The 21,927-nt window shown below is 40.3% G+C and overlaps 1 protein-coding gene and 1 long non-coding RNA gene across 2 annotated transcripts in view; one reads left to right on the forward strand and one right to left on the reverse strand.

Moving 5' to 3' along the window:
* Window positions 1–257: 257 nt before the first annotated feature.
* Window positions 258–11,679, forward strand: plk3 (polo-like kinase 3 (Drosophila)). Its single transcript, XM_086072509.1, has 15 exons — window positions 258–613; window positions 1,670–1,777; window positions 1,878–1,994; window positions 2,133–2,262; window positions 2,448–2,535; window positions 3,946–4,041; window positions 5,491–5,689; window positions 5,791–5,917; window positions 6,092–6,207; window positions 7,341–7,461; window positions 7,559–7,642; window positions 7,936–8,098; window positions 8,178–8,307; window positions 8,378–8,488; window positions 10,055–11,679. Exons 1-15 carry the CDS (start codon window positions 395–397, stop codon window positions 10,247–10,249), a joined length of 2,004 nt encoding a protein of 667 aa, XP_085928635.1. The 5' UTR covers window positions 258–394; the 3' UTR covers window positions 10,250–11,679.
* LOC147180476 (uncharacterized) overlaps window positions 10,142–21,927 on the reverse strand; it is a 54,688-nt gene continuing 42,902 nt past the window's right edge. Inside the window, exons 2-3 of the long non-coding RNA XR_015094493.1 lie at window positions 21,333–21,476; window positions 10,142–10,245 (exon numbers count right to left, since the gene is read on the reverse strand). This is a non-coding gene — a long non-coding RNA (uncharacterized LOC147180476). The remainder of the gene's footprint in view (window positions 10,246–21,332; window positions 21,477–21,927) is intronic.

Here is a 21,927-nt window from a genome sequence, read left to right on the forward strand (position 1 = left end):
AAGGTACGACTGGTTGAGTTCTGAGTGTGGTCGCATAACAATTTAACGTGCATCCCGAGGCACCAGATAATCAAAAGATGACAAGGCGGCACATTTGGGGAATCGGGAAGGTATAGTTATGAAAAATAAGGCAGCATCAAGTGTTTCTTTCCATTCATTCACATTTTCTTCCATTTTGACGAGCGTGTCTGAACCGCCTAGCCACGCCCACGGTTTGTGACGTCACCACCGCCTATATATATAACCATTGTGGCGCGTTCTCGACGGACATGCCAGATGGATTCAGTGGACTGAGACGGACATTCTCCCTAAAACACACCGGTTTCTCCTCCAAAAAGGAATATAACGAGATTCTTTTCGTGTGTGTTTTGCGTGACGCCGCCGCCGCCTTAAAATGGATATCGGATGTTTCACGGCGGCACAGCGTCTGTCGTGCCACGCCATGAATGCGGATTTAACCAACAAGCCTGCCGCCGAAGGAGCCCAGCAAGCCGGCGCTCCGGGGGCCAAAGCCGGCCGCTCGAAATCCGAGTCGGCCAAACCGGAGCTGGCGCAGGTGGTGACCGACGCCAGGACGGGACGCTTGTACAGTAAAGGGAAGCTTTTGGGCAAGGTACTTGAAGACGTGATTTCATAAGCGTGTCGTTAGCATGTTGCTTGTGTGGGCAAAATGACACGCGGCAGTGTTGCAGGTGTGTGTAATCAGTGCAAGGTGTGCCTACTTTGTACGGGAAATGACTCGACGCTTATTATTATTATTATTATTACAAGACACGTCGCACCCATTAAGATGATACATTATTTTAGTTTTATTTTATGATTTTTAAATTGGTAGCAAAGTCTCTTGTCAACGTGTTGCACGTCATCGCTCAGTGCTGCCAAGTCATGTCTGCTGCTGTGAGATGCCGCAGAGCCGCCGGCCACATCAGTTTCACGGTTAATGAGAATGCAGCAACCCAGCCTTCCTGCCATCGTCCATCCGAGCCTTTTTTTTTTTCTTTTTTGAATGCATCAAACGTATTCAAATGACGCTATTGATGCTTCAGGCGCAACAACCGAGTATTGGTATCAGCTTTCTAAGACGCACAATGCGTTTTGGGCTCAATTGCTGTTCAGCTGACATGTAATCAAGGGTGGCCATTTCACTCTTTTCAAGGTCCCATGTGGTGCACCAATCAATGTTAAGTACATTGTGCTTTAAATAGGGCTGTGAATGTGGTTTTCCCCACCCCTGCAATCAAGTTATGAAATCTATTTTGACCAGTTCAAACGTGATCAACTCGGTTTGCCTTCCCAAGGGGGCTTTTTGGAGGCGTCTCGACTCAAATGTGGTGTAAATGGCCTCTTAATGTGAGCTAGAGGCGGCCATTTCCGTCTTAAATCAAAAATATTAGGCGGTGGGTGACATTTGAAGATTATGTTCTCACATCGATCGCAAGCTGCTGAGATTCGTAGCATTGTTTAAAATTATGAAAAGTGCTTCAAAGCAGAAAAACGTTTGCCTCATTTCACTTTTTCCTCTCTGACTTATCGTTTGGATAGTTCATTATTGCCACCGTAGAAAATGTGCTTGTTGGCGTCTTGAGCCATTTATGTGTGTGTGTGTGTGGATTCCCCACCCCTGCATTAAAGTTATTCGGGTTATTTACAATCCCTTCTTCTCCCCAAGGGTGGTTTTGCCCGCTGCTACGAGATGACAGACCTGTCGAACAACAAAATGTTCGCCGTCAAGGTGATTCCACAGAGCAGAGTGTCCAAACCGCACCAGAGGGAGAAGGTATTGAGGCGACTGCGGCACACGGTCTTGTTCGTTTTGCGTGTCTCCCCCCCCCCCCCCATCACAAATGAAATGGCTCGTCGTCTCCTTGTTATCGCAGATCACCAACGAGATCGAGTTGCACAAAACGCTGTCGCACAAGCACGTGGTGAAGTTCTCGCACCATTTCGAGGACCAAGATAACATTTACATATTTCTGGAGCTCTGCAGTCGCAAGGTGAGGAACTTGTCTGATTTAACACGACATGCTAACGGCTAACGTCAGTCCAAGGCGGTCGCTGACGTCTTGCTGAAGGTTACAGAGGTTGGCTCATTGCGCCCCCTTCCTTCCTTCCTTCCTTCCTTCTACGTGCAGTCGCTGGCGCACATTTGGAAGGCGAGGCACACGCTGACGGAGCCCGAAGTGCGATATTACCTCCGGCAGATCATATCAGGCCTCAAGTACCTCCACAGCAGAGGCATCCTGCACAGAGATCTTAAACTAGGTATGACAGCGGGAGGGGGGGAGGGGGGAGGGGGGGAGGGGGGGTATGTTCTGTTATGATGGGAATGTTGCGAGCGAGCGTGAAAGCATCCCAAGTATCTGCTGTGACTTTGACCGGGCTACGGAATGCTGACTTTAGGAGGGGGAAAAAAAAAAAACGACAACCTGCTTTTGTCTCTTTTCCAGGCAACTTCTTTGTGAATGAAAACATGGAACTGCGACTGGGGGACTTTGGCCTCGCCGCCAAGCTGGAGACGGTCGAGCAGAGGAAAAAGTACGTTTGCTTGCAGGGCTACAAATTCGCAGACTAAGAGGATTGTCTCTTTTTGGGGGGGGGGGGGGGGGTGAAGAACTTTGTACTCCACAAGATAGATGAATTTGACTTATTGTCTAAAGCAGGGGTCAACAATGTTCTTGGCTACTGATTGGCGCAAAGGGATACCAGTTTGATACACACTTCTGATATAACAATGTGCTCAAATTTCTTTTAATCATGTAATAATAAGAATAGACCGATTGTCGGCCGATGCTGATTATTGAGCATTTTGACGAATATCGGCAATTGGGCTTTATTAAAAATCTGACTGCCGATATAAAATCAATTTAAAACTGTTGACTTCAGGGAACTATACATTTAAATTTCAGTTAACTTTATAAGAGATGTTGCTGACCCTGGCAATTAATTGTTTTTGTTTGAAAAACAAAGTACGAATGTAACATTTCAGGTATTTAGAATTTTGCTAAACTTTATTTAATGTAGAAAACATTAGGGAGCTATTTACTTGTTTAAGATTATAACTTTTTAAGTCATACTCGTGACCCTGAGAACTCCATGAACTCTTTGTTAGAATTTTAAAACAAAAGAAAGTCTATTGTCTAAGATTTAAATAAATATATTTGCGAATCTGAGAAGGTGTTCAATAAACATATGCTTAAAAAATGATTCAAAAAGTTAAGAGGTGGTGTTTGTATTTTTTCAATTTTGACGCCAATATTTTCCCTTTTTAGTGAAAGTTGCAAATTTCGGTTATCGGCCTCCATGACTACTACTAATCTGTATCGGCCTTGAAAAAATTTATCGATCTTAATATTCATCTAAATGAAGACATGGCAAATGTTAATTATTTCTCACAATAATTACAAACCTAAATATCACTATGCAATATTGTTTTTCTATAAATCTTTGCCAAGGGTTCACATTTTCAAAGGATCACTTCCTAGGAAATCACAATGTCTCATCTCTGGTGAACAATTTTTGGCATATTCTATTCTACTTGGGGTGCTTCTGACACCCTGTTGGTGACCCTTGGCCTAAGGTGATGAAGCACAAGGTTGCCCAAACGACACTCAAGTGCTTTTTAGAATTAATGCCAAATCCTGTCTACTGGTATATATTGCATTTGTAGTTCTGTTTACTAACAGTGATTGCACACTCGGCGTTTATATTTCTGCGCTTGCGTAACACGCGCAATCATGCAGCCTTTCTCGATCACCCACCTCAACCGGTTTCCAAGCGGCGGCGGTTGAATGTAGTGCTGAAAGCTCAAGTTTCAGTGCAGGTTTGACACGTTGCCGTGGAATACCGCCGTCAAAATAGTTTAGCACGGCCCCCGGGTCAGGATGGCAACGGCATGCTTTGAATGTCTGAAGGTGTCCAATTGACTCTCCTGTGCGTCCCTCTTAGAACCATCTGTGGAACGCCCAACTACTTGGCCCCCGAGGTGCTCAACCGGCAGGGCCATGGCACAGAGTCGGACGTTTGGTCGCTTGGATGCGTCATGTAAGTCAACCGACTTGGCAGTCATGTGTAGCCGAGCGCCTTTTGTGTCGGCCTTTCAGGCTTTGTGCGCTTGAAGTCGTTCTACTGGCTGCGTCCTGAGCAAGCTGGAACACGAATGGCAGTCAATTGTGAAACGAGGACATAATGTGCCCAGTACAGTGATGTCAAAACTTCTTATATGGCCAGTTGCCAATTTGATAGCGGTTTGAGTTTAGCACAAGCGCTAGCTATGGTGGCAAAGCACGTTACCACAAGCAGTATTTGGGCAGATAGTCGTACTTGGCTAAGCTGCTTATTGGTACTCGGAGTTGAAGCTTACTTTAAAAATCAACACAAAGAATTACACGTTGTGTATTTAACCAAACCATGTTCGCTTTTCATCTCTTCAAAGTCTGCTAGCTTAATGCTAAAACACGATGCAAAACACCATGAACGGTAAACTATTTTTGATTACTTGCTGTAATTATAAATAATTTGAACACAAAGCGGAAAAAAATACTCTCATGCATGAATTCATAGTTTGTGAAAGAGGACTAATTTGGTGGCTAAGGCGTGTACACCAGAAGGGAACTGTATAACATTTTAGAGTGTTATTCTACCCTTTTTATTCTGCCATGTTTTGTCCTTCAACTACTTTTACATTTCTCGACAGATTCAAACCATTCCAACTTCAACATCTTCCAAAAATTCAAGTTTCTCTAGCCATTACTTTTCTTATTTCTATCTTATACAGTTTTCCCACAATTCAACATTTTTAACCCCCAAAATCCCCATTTACTTCCAATGACACATTCAACAATTCTTCATTTCAACATTCAAAATGTTCACCTGGGGAGTGATTTTCAACATTCCCACATACCAAAATTACTCACTTTTCACTCTCATTTGCACATTTTCATCCGTATCATTTCACTTAATTCCAAATAATTGTGATTTAATTGCATGCATTTTTCACCACTACTTTTTAATGATCATTCAATATCAGTCCAAACCATTCAACATAATTCTATTTCTTTCAACAATATTCAATATGATTCCACGTTTCTTAATTTTTTTCATTCCGCATTTCAGCATTCACAAACCATTTCTCCAGAAACTGCTTCATTTAGACAAAACAAAACAAAACCACAATTTATGGAACGTATCACATTACTAATCCTCCAATAACGCCTTTTAGAGATTGTCATCTTATTACAGATTGTAGTTTTGTTTTGGTTCTGAATCAGGCGGATCTATTCTAGAAGGATACAGGGCCGCAGACCACCCTAAAATCAAGAAAAATCCCAAACTATTTGCCATAAATTTTTTGTTTGTTTTTTTTTCTCTTAAAATAACTAATTTAACAAGATAATTGTTGCATCCGTTTACTGTTCTGTAATCTGGCCCCCCCCCCCCTTCCCTGTCGCGTCGTGAGCCATGACACGTTTTTTTTGCGGCTTTCGCTTTCAGGTACACGCTGATGTGCGGCAACCCCCCCTTTGAGACTCTCGACCTGAAAGAGACGTACAAATGCATCAAGGAAGTTCGGTACAACCTGCCCTCCGGCCTGTCGCCCGCCGCACAGAAACTCATCTCAAGCATCCTGCAGAAAACCCCCAGCGACAGACTCACTCTGGATCAAATTCTCAACCATGAATTCTTCACCAAAGTAATTCACGTTGGCAAAACTTGATTGGAAGGGGACAGAGCCAAACTCTTAACCGCCGGCGTGGTTTTAACGGTCACTGTCTGTTGCCCCCCCCCCGGCAGGGTTTCACTCCCGACAAGCTTCCCCCCAACAGCTGCGTAATGGTGCCCGAGCTGCATCCCCCCAGCCCAGCCAAGAAATTCTTCACCAAAGTGGCCAAGAGCCTTTTTGGCAAGAAAAAAGCAAAAGGTAAGCTTACATCACACGTCAACATATTTGCATGTCTGCCCGGTAATTATACGGCACTTGTCGCCTTGCAAGTCCGGTTTCCGTCTCGTGGGAACGTTTGCTTCAAAAGGACTTTCAAATACGTGGCTTTGTTTTGCAAGTTTAATTTAACGGGTGTGACTCATCATGTTGCAGTGGAGAAGGCGCCTTGTGAGGAGAAGGAGGACAAGGATATTTCCAAGCTGGTGTCCGGCATCGTCAAGTGCTCCATCAACCGCCAGATTAGCTACAAAACTGTCGGCCCAAATGAGGTGCGTCTATTTTGCCTCACGCGTCGCCATTTCATATCGGGTATTTTTTGACTGTCTATTTTCATCAACTTTTTAAACTGATGCACATTCAGTATGGCTGCTTTTACAGTTGATGCGGCACAAGTGAATAATTTGTACACAATGCATAGCATTTAGTTGACCTCCATTTGCAGTTATTTAGTTCATGAAGGACACTCCTCTAAATGTAGGATTTTGTGCTCTCCGCATTTGTAAGTCTTGATTCTGATATGAGGATATCGGATTTGGTTTTTTTAAATATTAGCTACGCATGTCCCAATTGTGCCCTTGTATGTAAAATGGATTTAACATTTAAAGGCTAACCTAAGTATGACGAGCTGGTTTTGACAACTTTTTGTCGAGTCATCTTACTTTTTGATTTAAGATATCTGATTATGACCAGTCAAAATGACATCTGTAACTCTGTTCACGGACATCTGCAGCGTCATTTCGGCGAGGATAAGCGACATCAACATGGATGTAAAAGGGGGGGGGGGGTTCTCGTATTTCTCCTATCTACAAATTAGTTGTCGCTAAGTATTTGCAACTTCGATTTAAAATATGAAATCTAAATCAACATGTAAGACCTTAAATTGAGACGAAGTCAAGATTTCTTGAACTGAATTATGCCTTCTTTGTACAAATGTAAAGCGTGACCTCAACAAACTGTCAAATGAAAGTGCATTTTTGTTGTCACGCATGTTATCTTAAAGGGAAAGTCAACCATAAGCGTTTTTTGACTATGTTATATGCGACCTCGCTAGTCTAAACATGACATTCTGATTAATATTACATTTGTGGAATATGCAGCAAAATCCAGGCATTTTTATCCATCTCAGGTGGCGGCCATTTTGCCACTTGCTGTCAACTGAAGATGACATCACAGTTGCTCAGGCAACGACCAATCACAGCTCACCTGTTTACTGAAGCTGAGCTTGAATTGGCAAAATGGTCGCCTACTGATATTGATAGAAACTGCCGGATTTTGCTGTTTAACTCCTATTCCAGAATACTATGTTTAGATTACTGGGGCAGCAAAGAACATATTATTGTCAAGACATTTCTTTTGGGTTGACTTCCTCTTTAATCCTCCTAACCCGGCCTGCTGTCCACAGGTGCCCACACAAACCGGTCAGCTGGTCAGCTCGGTGCCGCTGGAGCAGACCCCCGCTGAGGAAGAATCCAGGAAGTCGATCTCGCGCTCCTTCAAGGGCACCATGGCCAGCAGCTCTGAACGTAGGAACATGTTATATACTTTTTTTTTATTTTTATGTAATCACGCCAATGAGTTGTAACACTTTTTTTTTTTTTTTTTTTTTTTTTGTGTCTCTAGCATGCGAGGATGTCGTCACTCCCTCAGTCGTGGCTGAATCCGCCATGAAGGTTCTCAATGGCTGCTTGGCCGTCATGCCTGCAGGTAAGATTCGTTCCACATGTGCAGCACAGCACTTGGGGCCGTCTTACTTGGCGTTGCATCACATGGAAGGAAGTGGAGCGGTTACAGTTTGATCAGACGGATTCCTTTTTGCTAGTCTAAGCGCTTTAAATCTTGATTTCCCGCTGACTCGTGATTTAAAGGACTTCATGCTTTGTAGCTTTTATGTGTAAAACTCAGATGTGAGATTTTTATTTTTGGGGGGGGGTCAACTTGTCTTCTCTCTGTCCTTTTTTTTTTTTTTTTTTTTTTGACTGTTTTTTTTGTTTCTGCAGCCACAAGAAACCCCCCGTGCCTGTCCAGGCCGCAGTCCTTCCTGTGGGTCACCAAATGGGTGGACTACTCCAACAAATACGGTTTTGGCTACCAGCTGTCAGACCAAAGCATCGGCGTGCTCTTCAACGAGGGGACGCACCTCAGCCTCTGTGACCAACGCAAGTGAGTGCAAAGCCCCGGCAACTTCTCTTGAATGTGAACAAATTCAAACGTTGGTGGTTTTGCGGTCGTGCTCCCCCAGGACGGTCCACTATTGCTTGACCAACAACGAGCACTTTAGCTTCCCTGCCAGCTCGCTACCCGAGCAGCTTCGGAGCCAGAAACAAATTGTCGAGCTCATGGCCAACTACATGGAACAAAATCTCATGGAGGTATGATGATGGGAGAATAAAATCAAGCGCTCCAGATTTGTGGGTTCTGACCCATTTTGTTGCCCAACAGGGTGGCGATATTCACTGTCAAGAACCGGTTGCTGGTCCTCCTCCTCTGCTGTTGCAGTGGGTGAAGACGGACCACGCGCTCGTTATGCTCTTCAACAACGGGACGCTACAGGTTGGTACAAGACTGGCACGTCTCTTCACCAACTTGCAAATTGAAAACGGCAACTGGAAAGTAATTGTAGTCAATTACAACTTGGCCGAGTTTTTTTTTTTTTTCTATTTGTTTTTCTTTTTTTTGTCAGGCGTATATTTTGACATCCATTTGTATTTTTTCACAATTGAAGAGGAATTTTTAACTAAAGACAGTCTTGTCTCATGCAAATGCCAAGTACGGCTTTCATTATGACGACCGGAATGAAGCGAGCAGCTACTGCTCGGTGTTGGTGACTGTGGCTGAATTGAGCAACTTTTAAATCTCGCTACTTTTTGTGGTCTTATTGGAGACTTGCGATAACTGAGGTGCCCTCCAGAGCAGTCGGTGTTCAGCCTGCAAATGGAGGTCACTTCTCAACTCACCACTGGCTCATTTCACCTACATTTTGCAAAATGGGCAGATGGCAATGGATTTACTTTTTGACTATCACTGGATGGGTGTGAAGGTAGTCCTGAGGCACAACTGTTTGCATACAAGCTATTAAAAAGTCACATTTCCCTGATAACAGTTCAGTTTGTAATGTTAAACCTTAATCAGACTCGTCGTTCTGCAACAGAATGACAGCCGCATCAACTATGTAAATAAATAATGACATCATACCATTGTGACATGGCAGAATCCTCGAATTAGTTCAACGCAGTTCATTGCTACCTGATGACAAGGACAGCTTTTGGCTAATCATTTTAAAATGAACCTTCCACAGCGCACACACACAAGTGTTGCGCAATCGCGTTTCGTACCACTGTAGTTGGGACCTCAACGGGTGGAGAAAAGGTAGCCATCTTGTCTCAGAATATCAGAGCGAGGGAAAGGTCTACTTTCTCAGCCTCACATTTAAGCAAAAGATGGAGTTAAAATTAACACAGAACACATTTTATCGCAAAATCATGTATTTGTAAAAGTATTCCACCAGAGAATGTGTTTGAATTCTTATCATTAGTCTCCCACCAATGCAAAGTTGGTTGTCTGGAAGCAGCAACGTTACTTTAGTTAACGAAGTAACTACAACTAAAATTGGGAAACAAAATAAAAACAAAAATGCTTTTAAAAGGGAAACGGCTACATTTTACCAACCAATTTAATAAAATAGTCTGTAGGGTTGATTTTCTTTTTTAATTTAATAAGAATGGGTTTTTTTTTTAATCCTTGATTTTCAGCAGCGCAGCCATTAACTGGAGGAAGGAAGGTCGAACCGTCGTCTGGGAATTGTTGTCCTTTAACTTTGTCGCCTCAAAGTGAAATCATCTAGCGGCAGCCAATAAAAAGTGCCACCAGATGACATCACTCCGAGGCGACAAACTAGCATGTTTGTTATAGCTCTAATGGCACAAGTGCTCTCCTTTTTTGGGGGGGGTTCAAATAGGAATTTTTTAAAATACATTTAAAATCTTGCACACGGCAATTTTTTTTTGTTTTTACAAAACAAAATAACTAATAAAACTGCTCTGAAAATGTCAAAACTATTATAACACTAGGAATCAGCCTATCTATCGTCTCCCTAATCGTCATCTTCCTTGCGTCCAGGTGAACTTCTACACAGACCACACCAAGATCATCCTGTCCAAGTCTTCGGACTCGTACCTGCTGACCTACATCAGCCGCGAGCGCGTCTCCTACACGTACCTCCTCAGCATGCTGAGCGAGATGGGCTGCATGGCCGAGCTGCGGCACCGCCTCAGATACGTACTTCATCTCCTGCAGCACCACGCCGACGCCTGAGGGGAGAGAGGAAAAAAAAAAAAAAAAAGACTGACTAACTGTGACTTTCGAGGCTCAATGACCGGCTCCCGCTTGATTGGTTGACAGTTTTGCAGTGCCGTAACGGGCCTCTCGGCCCACGTGGACTGGTGCCGAGGCAGCTGATGATATATGATATTCCTGCCCATTTGATCAGATGACGCGTTGGCCTCAAGGGTTTGTGCCTGTCCAAAGTTTGTTTGGCGATGTTGAATGATTGGACACTCCATGATAGATGCCTAAAAAAAATATCTAAATGCGTGTATATATATATAACCCAAGCACCAATTCTCCTTCTTGGTTGCATGGTGCCAATGGAGCCTGCCGCTTTCTCATAGATGAAGTTAGTGCCGGGTGTGGAAACTCAACACTTTAAATTGCAACTGGTATTGGTTGAACACAGCGGCGGACTCTCGTCTTTCTTCTCTCTGCCGGTTCCTGACCTGTGGACACTGACTGGTGCGCTCATTCGTTTCTGTTTTCAGTTTTTGCGCAAAAAAAAAAAAAGGGCCAACAGCAGATCACGCTATGATCTTTATTTACCTCACACGCACACTTGACATTCCTGGCCATATTTGGACGCTGAGGTTTAAAGCGAGCCTGTGCTGCTTCTGCCTCATTGTTACCCGTTTTGTTCAGAGTTCACTGACATGGTACACAGAGTACTTTAGGGGCTATGGGAGTGACATAATGCAGTTTTTTATTTTATTTTATTTTTTATTTGTTGTATTAACTCACCAGTTTTATTTTGATTTTAAGTCCTTACCAACAGGCCTATTTTTCTTTAGTCAGATTTTAGAAATGAGTTTTAAATTGACGCGTGTGCCCGCGCGTTCTGGTAAAAGACGGCCGGTCCGGGAAATGAACGGAGGAGAGGAGACGAGGGAGGGAGGGGGTGAAAAGTGCCTTTCTGAGGGATGTCTGTATAGTGCAATAACGAGCCTCTTTTGTGAATGTCAAGCTGACGGCTTTGTCATAGTTTGCGCGTGCTTTTGCGTTCAAAAGTGCGTCCAACGGCGCTACACTGTCACTTACCTGGTATAAGCTTTGAAAAAATGAACCCGCTCTCATCGACGTATTATCCCCAGCAAGAAGAAAACGTTGTACTCGTCGTACTGTGACCCTCGTCGGTTTACATTTGCTTTCTCGACCCGAGAGTTGAGATCCGGAATGCAAAAGTGTCTCTCGTTCAAGTGTCGTGTTTTCAGAAACGTTGTGAAAGCAATTCTGCCAATTTAGAATAGTCTTGAATTTTCTGGCACATAAATTCCTGTTAATTTATTTTTTTATTTATTTGGGTTGCTTTTTTTTTTAATTTATTGTGTAAAAGGAAATGTTCAATTCCACTCACTTTTTGTATGTATTGTATGGGGGGGGGTACATGGGACAAGAATAAAGTTTATTGAAAAGAATGTTGTCAGACATTTGATAAAAATATTCAGTTAGTATAAAAAAAATAACGATTGGATACAGTATTCCACTTATTTGCTGACCTAATAACTGTAACAAATTATTTTAGTAGTTTTTATATGAAACCTACTTCTATTTTTCCCAAAAGAATGCCATGTAAAAATAAGTTTCAAAGCTACTTGAGTACATTTTAAGCCAGCCTGCACCCGCTTGTCACTTGAAGTCGAGGAGAGGCCTGAAAGTGGGCCAACGAGTTCTGCAACCTGCTTTGCTGTGAGCACGTAGCGCCAATGTGCTGATTTGACACCTTCAAACGCTGCCAAATGACGAGCTCGCGTCACGTCACTGCATGCTCTCCTGTCACATCCTTTGCTCATGTCCACTGTGATATGAACTCGAGCATTTAACGTTGATTCTATAATTAGTCTATAAATTAATAGAACAATTTTCAGGTTATGAAAGCTCATGTTGGATTTTTTTTTGTTGATGTCATACAACAAAATAAGCCACATTTGGTCACTCATTTTTGTTGTGAGGTACTGAAAGTGCATAAAAATGGCATCCTAAATATGCAATATTAGATCTGTCCTCCAAAAGGAAAACAAACTTAAGTCTTTAAAAAAAAATGAGGCAAGTAAGATGAATTTACTCAATACCATAATCCGCAACATAATCGGGTGGAAGTAAAATAACAAAACTATACCAAAGTGTTTTAAAGTAACTACTGTATTTCACTTAAGCTACTGTCAAATTAAATCATGTAACAAGCGAGAACTTCACATACAGCAAAATGAAGTCAATCGAAGAAATGTGAATTAAAGCTAGGTAAATCCCTTGAAGAAAATTGGAAGCAAAATAAATATACAAATAAACTATTATAAAGTTAAGTGATCTAAACTAAGTATTGCAAAGAAATGTAAGATGACACAAAGTAACTTGGAATAAAGCAAAATTAAGTAACAGAAGCGGGCAGAAGCAGGGGGAGGGGCTAGCAAGAACTCGCTGGAGTGGCTAACAAGAGCGGCTAGCGGGAGAAGCTAGCAAAAGGTAGCGAGAGCAAAACAGAATCACGGGACTCGGCGATGACCACCTAAAGACCGGTGCGAACTATGTAACATAATTAGCCTACGATTATGTATATTTAAAAAAAAATGTACCTTGATGTGATAGAACATATTTTTTTGCATATTGAAAGTAATAATGGGAAGTGTAGAAAAGCAAAATAACAATCTAGACTAAGTAAAAAATAGTCAAGTTACTTGGAATAAAGCGAAACAAAGCCGTCTAACGCAAAACAATCCAATTTTAAGTTTTTAAATTTCACGAAAAGTAACAAAGCACAGCAACGCATCGCAATATTACCAATATACCAAATTGACAACTATTTTAATAATCAAGTAATCGTTTGGAGCCATTTTTTTTTTTATTGTCCAAATCCTCAGATTTTAGCACATCAACAGTAATTGTAAAGGTAACATAGTACAACATCAATCCCACTTTTTTTTTTTTTTTTATTACTATACGAATACAAATTACAAAATAAACACCAATCACTGCTTAATAAACAGTAATCATGGGGAAAAAATGCTTTTGTAATGCACTTTAATGCAAAATAATTCAAATGAAGCCGATTAATCGATTGACTAATCGATAAAAAAAAAAATCGATAGTGACAGCACTAATAGCAACTGAAAGTACTCGGCCCAAACCAATCCCGCATTGCAACTTATGTCATCTGCATCCTAACAATCCCCTTGAAATGTAAAAAGACTCATTTCGGGAAGAGTTGTTGTGAGTACGAGTGTGACGTTCACATTGAGTGGAAACAATCCAGCGGCAGCAGAAGAAGCCTGTTGGAAGCGTTCAAGTCCAGCTGAAGAAAGCTCCGAGCACAGATGCGAGTGGGGGTCGTCAGAGCAGAGGAAGGGATGTCCTTCCTTCTGTGACCCCTCTGCGTGTGTTTGTGTTGCTGATGTCACAACTGCTGCAGCGAACGCATCACAAAAACGCTTACGCGCGTCACGCCGCCGCCCTCCCGGAAATGTATGTTTCCTTTTACCAATCCCCTCCTGTGTCCCGTTAGTAGAACAAAGAAGCATGTCACACACGCCTGTGCAACCAAAATACGTTCACTCCCTTTTGCCCTACTAGCAATCTGCTATCTGGCAACGTTGTGGCCTCTTGAGCGCAACAGTGGCGATCTGAAGAGTCGTTTTGTTTAAAGGAGCAGCAAACTTTTCCTGCAGCTGAAGCAAAACAACGTCTAGTAGCTGGAAATCAAGTTAAACTAACAACTAGCATGAAAGAAAGTTCATTGAAAAATACGTTCGAACATACTCACAAGTACGTTCGAACGTCCGTGTAGGCTAAATGCTACAAACATAGCATTTTTTCCCATAATGCCAAAATGAAATCACGTACTGCAGACATAATAGTAAATCATAAACGTCACAAATAAACAACGTTTTACTTACTTTTCAAACTTATTGGTATAATGTGTAGCGAAAGTGTGTAATAGCCCGTGGCATTATGGGAAAATATGCTATGTTTGTAGCGTTTAGCCTACAAGTACATCCAAATGTATTTGCAAGTACATTCGAACGTACTAAATATGTTTGAACATGGTTGCGAGTATGTAAGCTAAATGCTACAAACATAGCCAATACTGTGTATAGCAATAGCCCGTGGCATTATGGGATAATATGCTATGTTTGTAGCATTTAGCCTATAGTACATTCAAATGTATTTGCAAGTATGTTCGAACGTACTAAATATGTTTTAACATACTTGCGAGTATGTAAGCTAAATGCTACAAACATAGCCGATACTGTATATGCTATGTTTGTAGCATTTAGCCTACAAGTACATTCGAATGTATTTGCAAGTATGTTCGAATGTATTTGCGAGTACGTTCGAACATACTAAATATGTTTGAACATACTTGCGAGTATGTAAGCTAAATGCTACAAACATAGCCGATACTGTATATAGTAATAGCCCGTGGCATTATGGGAAAATATGCTATGTTTGTAGCATTTAGCCTACCAGTACATTCGTATGTACTTGCAAGTATGTTCAAATGTATTTGCGAGTACATTCGAACGTACTAAATATGTTTGAACAAGCTTGCGCGTATGAAGCTAAATGCTACAAACATATATGCTTATAACTTGTGTTATGGTGCGGATGGATGGATTTCAACGACGACGTGCGCCGTATGTCGCCCGTTTGCTCGTTGCCAGGGGCAACGGCCATTTCTCATGCAACGATATGGGACGTGCGTTGAACGGCGGCATGTTGGTTCCATAACTGAATCGCTTTGTGCTTAACTCATTCACTGCCATTGACGGCTATATACGTCAAAAAATCATTTGAACTATTTCTATTAGTTTAACATTTGTTCCCACTTTCGTTAACAAGAGTATGAAAACCTAGAAAAATATATAGTGTACATTTAGAACAGATATAAAATTTGTGATTAATCATGAGTTAACTAGTGAAGTCATGCGATTAATTATGATAAAAAATTAATCGCCTGATGCCCCTAATTTTTAATAATCTTTTATTTTTTGAAAAAAAAGAAAGGAAAAGTTTGTTAAAAAAAATAAAAAATAGATAAAATTACTTATTTTTAAATAATAAAAAAAAAGAATAAAAGATTATTAAAAATTAGGGGCGTCAGACGATTAATTAAATTTTAATAAATGTTATAATTAATCGTATGACTTCACTAGTTAACTCACGATTAATCACAAATTTTATATTGTAAATGTACAATAAAAAAAAAAAGTTTAACTAATGATTTTTTTACGTCTATAGCCGTCAATGGCAGTGAATGAGTTAAAAAGACTTGTTATCCCCTCCGACACGAAAGCGAGTGGCCCCCTTACTTCCTACTTCCTTTCCTCCGTGCTGGGCGGGGTCACATGACTACAGGGAAAGCGCAAAAAGTGTTTCCATGACACTTTTGCGGATCTATTTCGACACATCTCAAAAACCAGCTCATGAGAGCGTCAAAACGTTTTGCGATATTTGAGTTTTTTCGAAAATCACGCATCTCCATTACCAGTTTTCCTTTTGCGCAAAACTGAGGGTAATGGAAACACACCTAGTGACGTGAAGTGCCGTACGGCAATGTCAAGTACAGTTGAGTCACCTGAAGTCCGGTGAAAACAAATGTTACACTCATAAGCATGTAGCTAGCTCGTTTGCTCTGCTAAGCTTGCTAGCAACAATACGCTCGTTAGCATCGGCGCGCCTGTTGATTTGTGCCGAACTGAACCGACCGTGAACTTTATCCCGACCCTGCATTTTTTTGCGGTCGTCGTTTGGGGCCAGGAAAGTACTACTCAGACTTGGCTAACCACCAATATACCGACTTAATTGAGCAATTGACTCGTTTGAATTCTTTTAATTACCGATTCCCGTCTTCCATGTATTTTTTGCTTCCTCTCGTCTATTTTTAGCTCCCTTGTGGCCTTGTCATTCATGCGCCGTAATGATCGCGCTGAGACGACTGGAACTGGAAACGACCGAAAGCAAAGAGTGAGCGGACCGGGAAGTCGAACATCTGGAAGTGGTGAGACGAAGAAGACGACGATGAAGGGGAAGAATTCAAGCAGACGTCTAAGCGCAGGGGGGACAATTTGAGCTAATTAGTAACTTGTGTTTCCTCAAGAGCTTTCCCTCTTCTTCCCAGACTCAACTGCTCATGCGTGTGTGCGTGTGTGTGTGAAAGGCCGTCATCCTCCTCGTGCTTCCTGCAAATTCCAGACCAGGCCACAAGCCCAGGCGTGCGGCCGCTTCCTTTTGATGCTTTCCTCTCAGGAAGCAGACCTTTTGGACTCATTGCTGTGCGTTTCGTCAGCTCTCTTTCCCTTCCCATCACTCTGTGTGTGCGTGCCAAAATATTTGTGTGTTTTTTTTTCCCTCTACAGGGACCCCCTATTTATCACGGGGGTTATGTTCGAGATCCCACAATGGGCGAAAATCCAATGTTTGAAAAAAAATACATTTTATCCTCACCATAGGCATTAAAAACATTTAGAGTTATTAAAACGCAGCTTACATACACTATAATAACATATAATAAAAAATGTTTTGGAAAATAAAGTAATGTAGCTTGATGTTAAGTTACGCAAGGCAAATGTGATAAATGTGAACTAAACATAGTTTTTATGAACAACAACATGAAATAATGTCAAAACATTGTCTAAAAATGCGTCCAATTGCATTCCTGGGAAACGTTTTGTTAACAAACTAATAAACAAAACAAAACTATAAATTGATAATGTGTGTCTTTTTCACAAAATTCTACCAAACAAAGCAATTTTTCAGTGTCACTTGTGCTACATACTTGCGCTAATGCTAGCATGCTAGCTAATGCATGCTACAATTGCTAGCTGCTGTGTTCACTCATTTCCTCGTCGACGAACAGCTACTTGAGTGAGCTAATAATGGCTGGATGACGTAAAGTGAAGCAAGGCAAACGTGACAAATGTGAATTAAACGTAGTTTTTATGAACTCGAACATGAAATTAAAGTACAGCAAGATAAACGCCTGATTACCATTAAATAGGCGCCCAATTGCGTTCCCAAGAAAAGTTTTGTTAAAAAACAACCTATAAATAGATAATGTGTGATCCATTGTGTCTTTTTCACAAAATTCTACCAAACAAAGCAAATTTTCAGTGTCGTTGATTATGCTAATGCTAAATTCAAATACTAGCTGCCACATTCACTCATTTTCTCGTCGACGAACGGCTAATTGAGTGAGCTAACAATGGTTGTATCAGCCGGTGTCCCGTTCGTCACCGCCCGTCCACGAATACATTACGTTACGTTACCTCGCTCGTTACCAAGCGACAAACGCTGCTGAAGTGTGTTGCTCGTAGGAACAACTAAACCAGTAAGCTATAAGTTTTGAGGATTGTTTATTCGTTTCTAGGAGAAGAATGTAGAAAGATGCCTGTAAAGCGAAGTCAGTTTTGTTTACAGAAGAATTTGACATTCATTTCAAGATTTCATCCAAGTAAATATCCGTTAACTCATTCACTGCCATTGACGGCTATAACCGTCAAAAATTCATTTGAACTATTTCTATTAGTTTAACATTTTTTTCCACTTTTGTTAAGAGTATGAAAACCTAGAATTTTTTTATTGTACATTTAGAACAGATATAAAATTTGTGATTAATCGCGAGTTAACTTGTGAAGTCATGCAATTAATTACAATTAAAAAATGTAATCGCCTCTTGCCCCTAATTTTTAATAATCAATTTTTTTTTAATGAATTTATGGCAGTGAATGAGTTAAAAAACGTAGTTAGTTATTAGGGGTGGAAATCTTTGAATGTCTCACGATTCGATTCGATTCCGATTTTTGGGTGTGCAATTCGATTCAGAATCGATTTTCGGTTGAGAACGATTTTTGATTCAAAATGATTTGATTGACAATGACTTTTGCTTTAATTTATAGATGTGCAAAGAATCGTAAAGATCTACTCCAGTCTGACTCGCTAATGCTAATTAGCGCGCTACTCGCGGCACTCTTATCACTCAAAAGAACGGCTCCACGCTGCAAAAAAACAACAACTTTTATTGGAATATTGGAATAACTTGATCGTGACCTTTTCCTTCTACTCTCTAATGTGGCTACAACTTAACAGTGTATCAGACTGCGTAGAAACCACGCTGCCCCTAAGTGGCCAAATCGAGTACAACATAAACAGCGCTCCCAATAAAGGCACACACAAACAAAGGCAAAACAGTATAAAATAATTTAAATAACATTTATTTTGGGACGATATAAATCCATTCTAAATCGTACTAAATTCGATTCGATTTTTTGGCACACCCCTATTAGTTATGTAATCCAAGCACCATACATTCAAGTACTGTGACTTGATTACTTTTAATTACTTTTGGATTACTCCAATACCAAATATGTAAAACACACACACAACAATTCAAATGATATATATATATTTTTTATATATTTGTCTGGTCAGTTCTTTCTTAATATGCATAATTTTGGAATTCGAAAATTTAAGGGAAATTACATTTGTTAGCTTCATTAAGTTTGTCAACCCTTTTCACACGTTTGTATTAAAAGTAAAAAGTAAAAAAAAGAGAAGGTCTTCAATGAATTTCTTTTCAAAAACAGTACACTTTTAAAGCGAAAAACATTTGTGTACATTTGTAGTTAGTCTTTTTAAAGTGATATCTTGAATTATTATCGCCGTCCATCCTCTTTCAAACCTTTGACATGTTACAAACCCAGATGGCTTTCAGGCCATTTTTGTCCTTTTTTATTTGAAACACAGACAAGTCAAAAGTGCGGATGTCCTGCTGTTGATTTCCAAGTGTGTGGGTGAGCCACACACTGAAAGTGTTTGCACGTGGAAACACACAAACTATTTATAGGGTCTCACACTCATGGTGGTGGCCGGGGGTGTGTGGGGGGGAAACAGTGCCTTTGTAGAAAGATCATCGAAGATTATCACACATCCGGAAACATGCGCCCCCCCCCCCCCACACACACACTGAAAGGTTACTTGTGTTTTTTTTTTGTCAGCTGCAGAGGAAGTTGGAGTGCGCAACATGAAAAACGTTTTACGTTGCTATGGAATTACTTCATGAGTCATAAGATTTGAAAAGCAGTGTTGTCAGAATATTTTGGATGACTATTTTAGGAGGATGGAGCCCCAGAGATGACATGAATCGATTTTCCTTTTGAGCCCAATATCGATTCATAAAACCATAAATCGATTATTTAAATATCGCTTTTTTCTTCATAAATTCTTAAAAAATATATATTTTAAAGGCCTACTTTTTGATCTCACCGTTTGCTTGAAATGTACTGCCTTACATTTATGAGAGATCTGAATTCAAAATCTTGTAAATTTATCTTTACAATTATTAAATTAGAATTATGAAAATATTTTTTATCTCATCGATGTCGATGTTTGTGTAACGCGAATATAACAGGTGCTACTTTCTTAAATAAACTAGATCAGTTGACCAGTTACTGCCTCCGCAAAATTGACTTTGGAATTTAATATTTGTGGAGTTTTTTTTAAATCATGTCCTTGACATTTAAAAAGAATTGATGTTCCATAATTAATTGATATCGAATTGAACTGAAGTGGATCAAATTGAATCCGGAAGAATCTAAATCAAATCGAACTGAACTCTTGTGAATCGAAATCTAATCGATTGAGGAAATTAGAATCGATATCCAGCCCTATCATTTTGTACTGTTTCCATGTCTTAAAAATAAAAGTACTTAAAGTACTTCAAATTAACGCACATTCAGCTCTAACGGACGACCCCTCACCACTGTTAACCCCTAAATCGAGGAAAGTCCTATATTCTTTATCCTCTGCTATCTGTCCATATTATACTGCCCCCTGGTGGCCAAGGTATGACGCTGGTTAGGAGCAGCGCAATGCCTATTGACTGATCATGATGCAGAAACGACAGTATTTTTTATTTTATTTTTTAAAGTAAAAAAAATGCTTGTTTTTTAGGGTGCACTAGAACGGATTAATGCCATTTGCATTAATTTCAATGGCAACAGATGATTTCTGATACGAACGTCGCTGCGATCTGTTTCTGACTTTCCACAAGATCCATGAGTCTTTTTTTTTCATGTAGTATTAAATAGGCGCAACATGTCCACACCCTTGAATGTATGCCGGAGCACCTTGAATGGGGGCCTGTTAATCCATTCATGTCTCAGGCACTGGGAGGACTCTGCTGACAAGACAAAGTAATGCACAGCTTGAAAAACAGATGGCCGAAAGACAGCCATGCGGGGAAGCCTCGGATTAACGTGACGTAACCCAAATAACGATCTGCACATTTCGGAGGGGGCAGCTCAAAATGTTTGCTTGCAATTTAAAGCAAAAAAAAAAAATCAACTCCAGTAGAGCTGTCACAATTAATCAATTAATCAAAAAGTAATCGATTATCAAATTAATCTACACCTATTCTAATAATTGAGTAATCGTTTGGAGCTATGTTTTAAATTTAAAATTGTCTAATTTGTCTGATTTCAACATATCAACACTACGGCACTTGTCTCAAGGCACCACAAAAATATCTGTTAATCCTAAATTGTAAATTCTAAATGTTTGTAAAAGCTCCAAATAAATAAAAAAATCCCTTACATTTGAATTTATTATTCATTTTAATTAGGGCTGTGCAGTTAATCGAAATTCAATTACAATTCAATCAGCACAGTCGTTAAAAAAAAAAAACTTTTGTTGTTTAAGTTGTTTAAATTTATACATTTGCACCTTTTCAGTTTTTTTTTTATAAATAACTAATTTAGTAAATTTTGTTTCGTCCGAAATGAACTTGCATAATTACAGTGTTTCAAAGAATGTTATTTGTCTTAATATTTAAACATTTTCTTGTTTGTACCCAAAAATAAATGATCGTCCTAATCGTGATTTCAATTAGTACCAAAATAATCATGATTCATATTTTCCACATAATCGAGCAGCCCCAAATTACATATGAAAGTCTACCGTGTCCAACTGTCCAAATACGTCTGCCGCTAACTTGAACTTTTGTATCGCTTGCAGAGTGTTGGATTATTCCACAGTCATCGACTTATCATCACCCTCAGTGTGACCAAGCAACACTCACATGATTTGTGTGATTTCCTCTGAACGAGCTCATTGAGCACGGAGCGCTCCTCCTCCGCTCATATGACACGCGATGACGAGCCTTCATCACAACCTTTTGTGTTGCCATGCAGATTTCACCCAAATTCCACGTGACAAACGCTGCCTGCAAACAGAATCATGTGCTACGGTCACAAGTGTTCAAAGTAAGGTTCATAAAGTTTGAGGAATTTCAGGATTTGCTCGCATGAATTTTTACTTTGAAACAAAATGCTCACAAGATCACAAAGTCACATTTTGGCCAGCTTTCGAATAAGCAATAAATCGGTTCAACATATTTGAAACATAGAGCTTCATAATCATTAATAATTAAGGCATGAATCCAAACTACAGTGGCACTTTGATTTTTTTTTTTTTTTAAACAACCACACATTGCCTTCCACTTGCTTAACGCTAACACACAATGCAAAACACCATAGACGAGCTAATGCTTAGCATCAGAAGTCGTGGCCATTCAGTCAACAGATATTACAAATATTGGATATTAAATGATATGCATTTTCCGTGAAAAATGTATAATAAATGTCTATCAGTGTTTTTTGAAGAATTTTTGGGGG

Source organism: Leptonotus elevatus, chromosome 1, assembly GCF_054856555.1.
Source record: "Leptonotus elevatus isolate MCC_2025b chromosome 1, RoL_Lele_1.0, whole genome shotgun sequence".
In the NCBI taxonomy this organism is placed as follows: domain Eukaryota; kingdom Metazoa; phylum Chordata; class Actinopteri; order Syngnathiformes; family Syngnathidae; genus Leptonotus; species Leptonotus elevatus.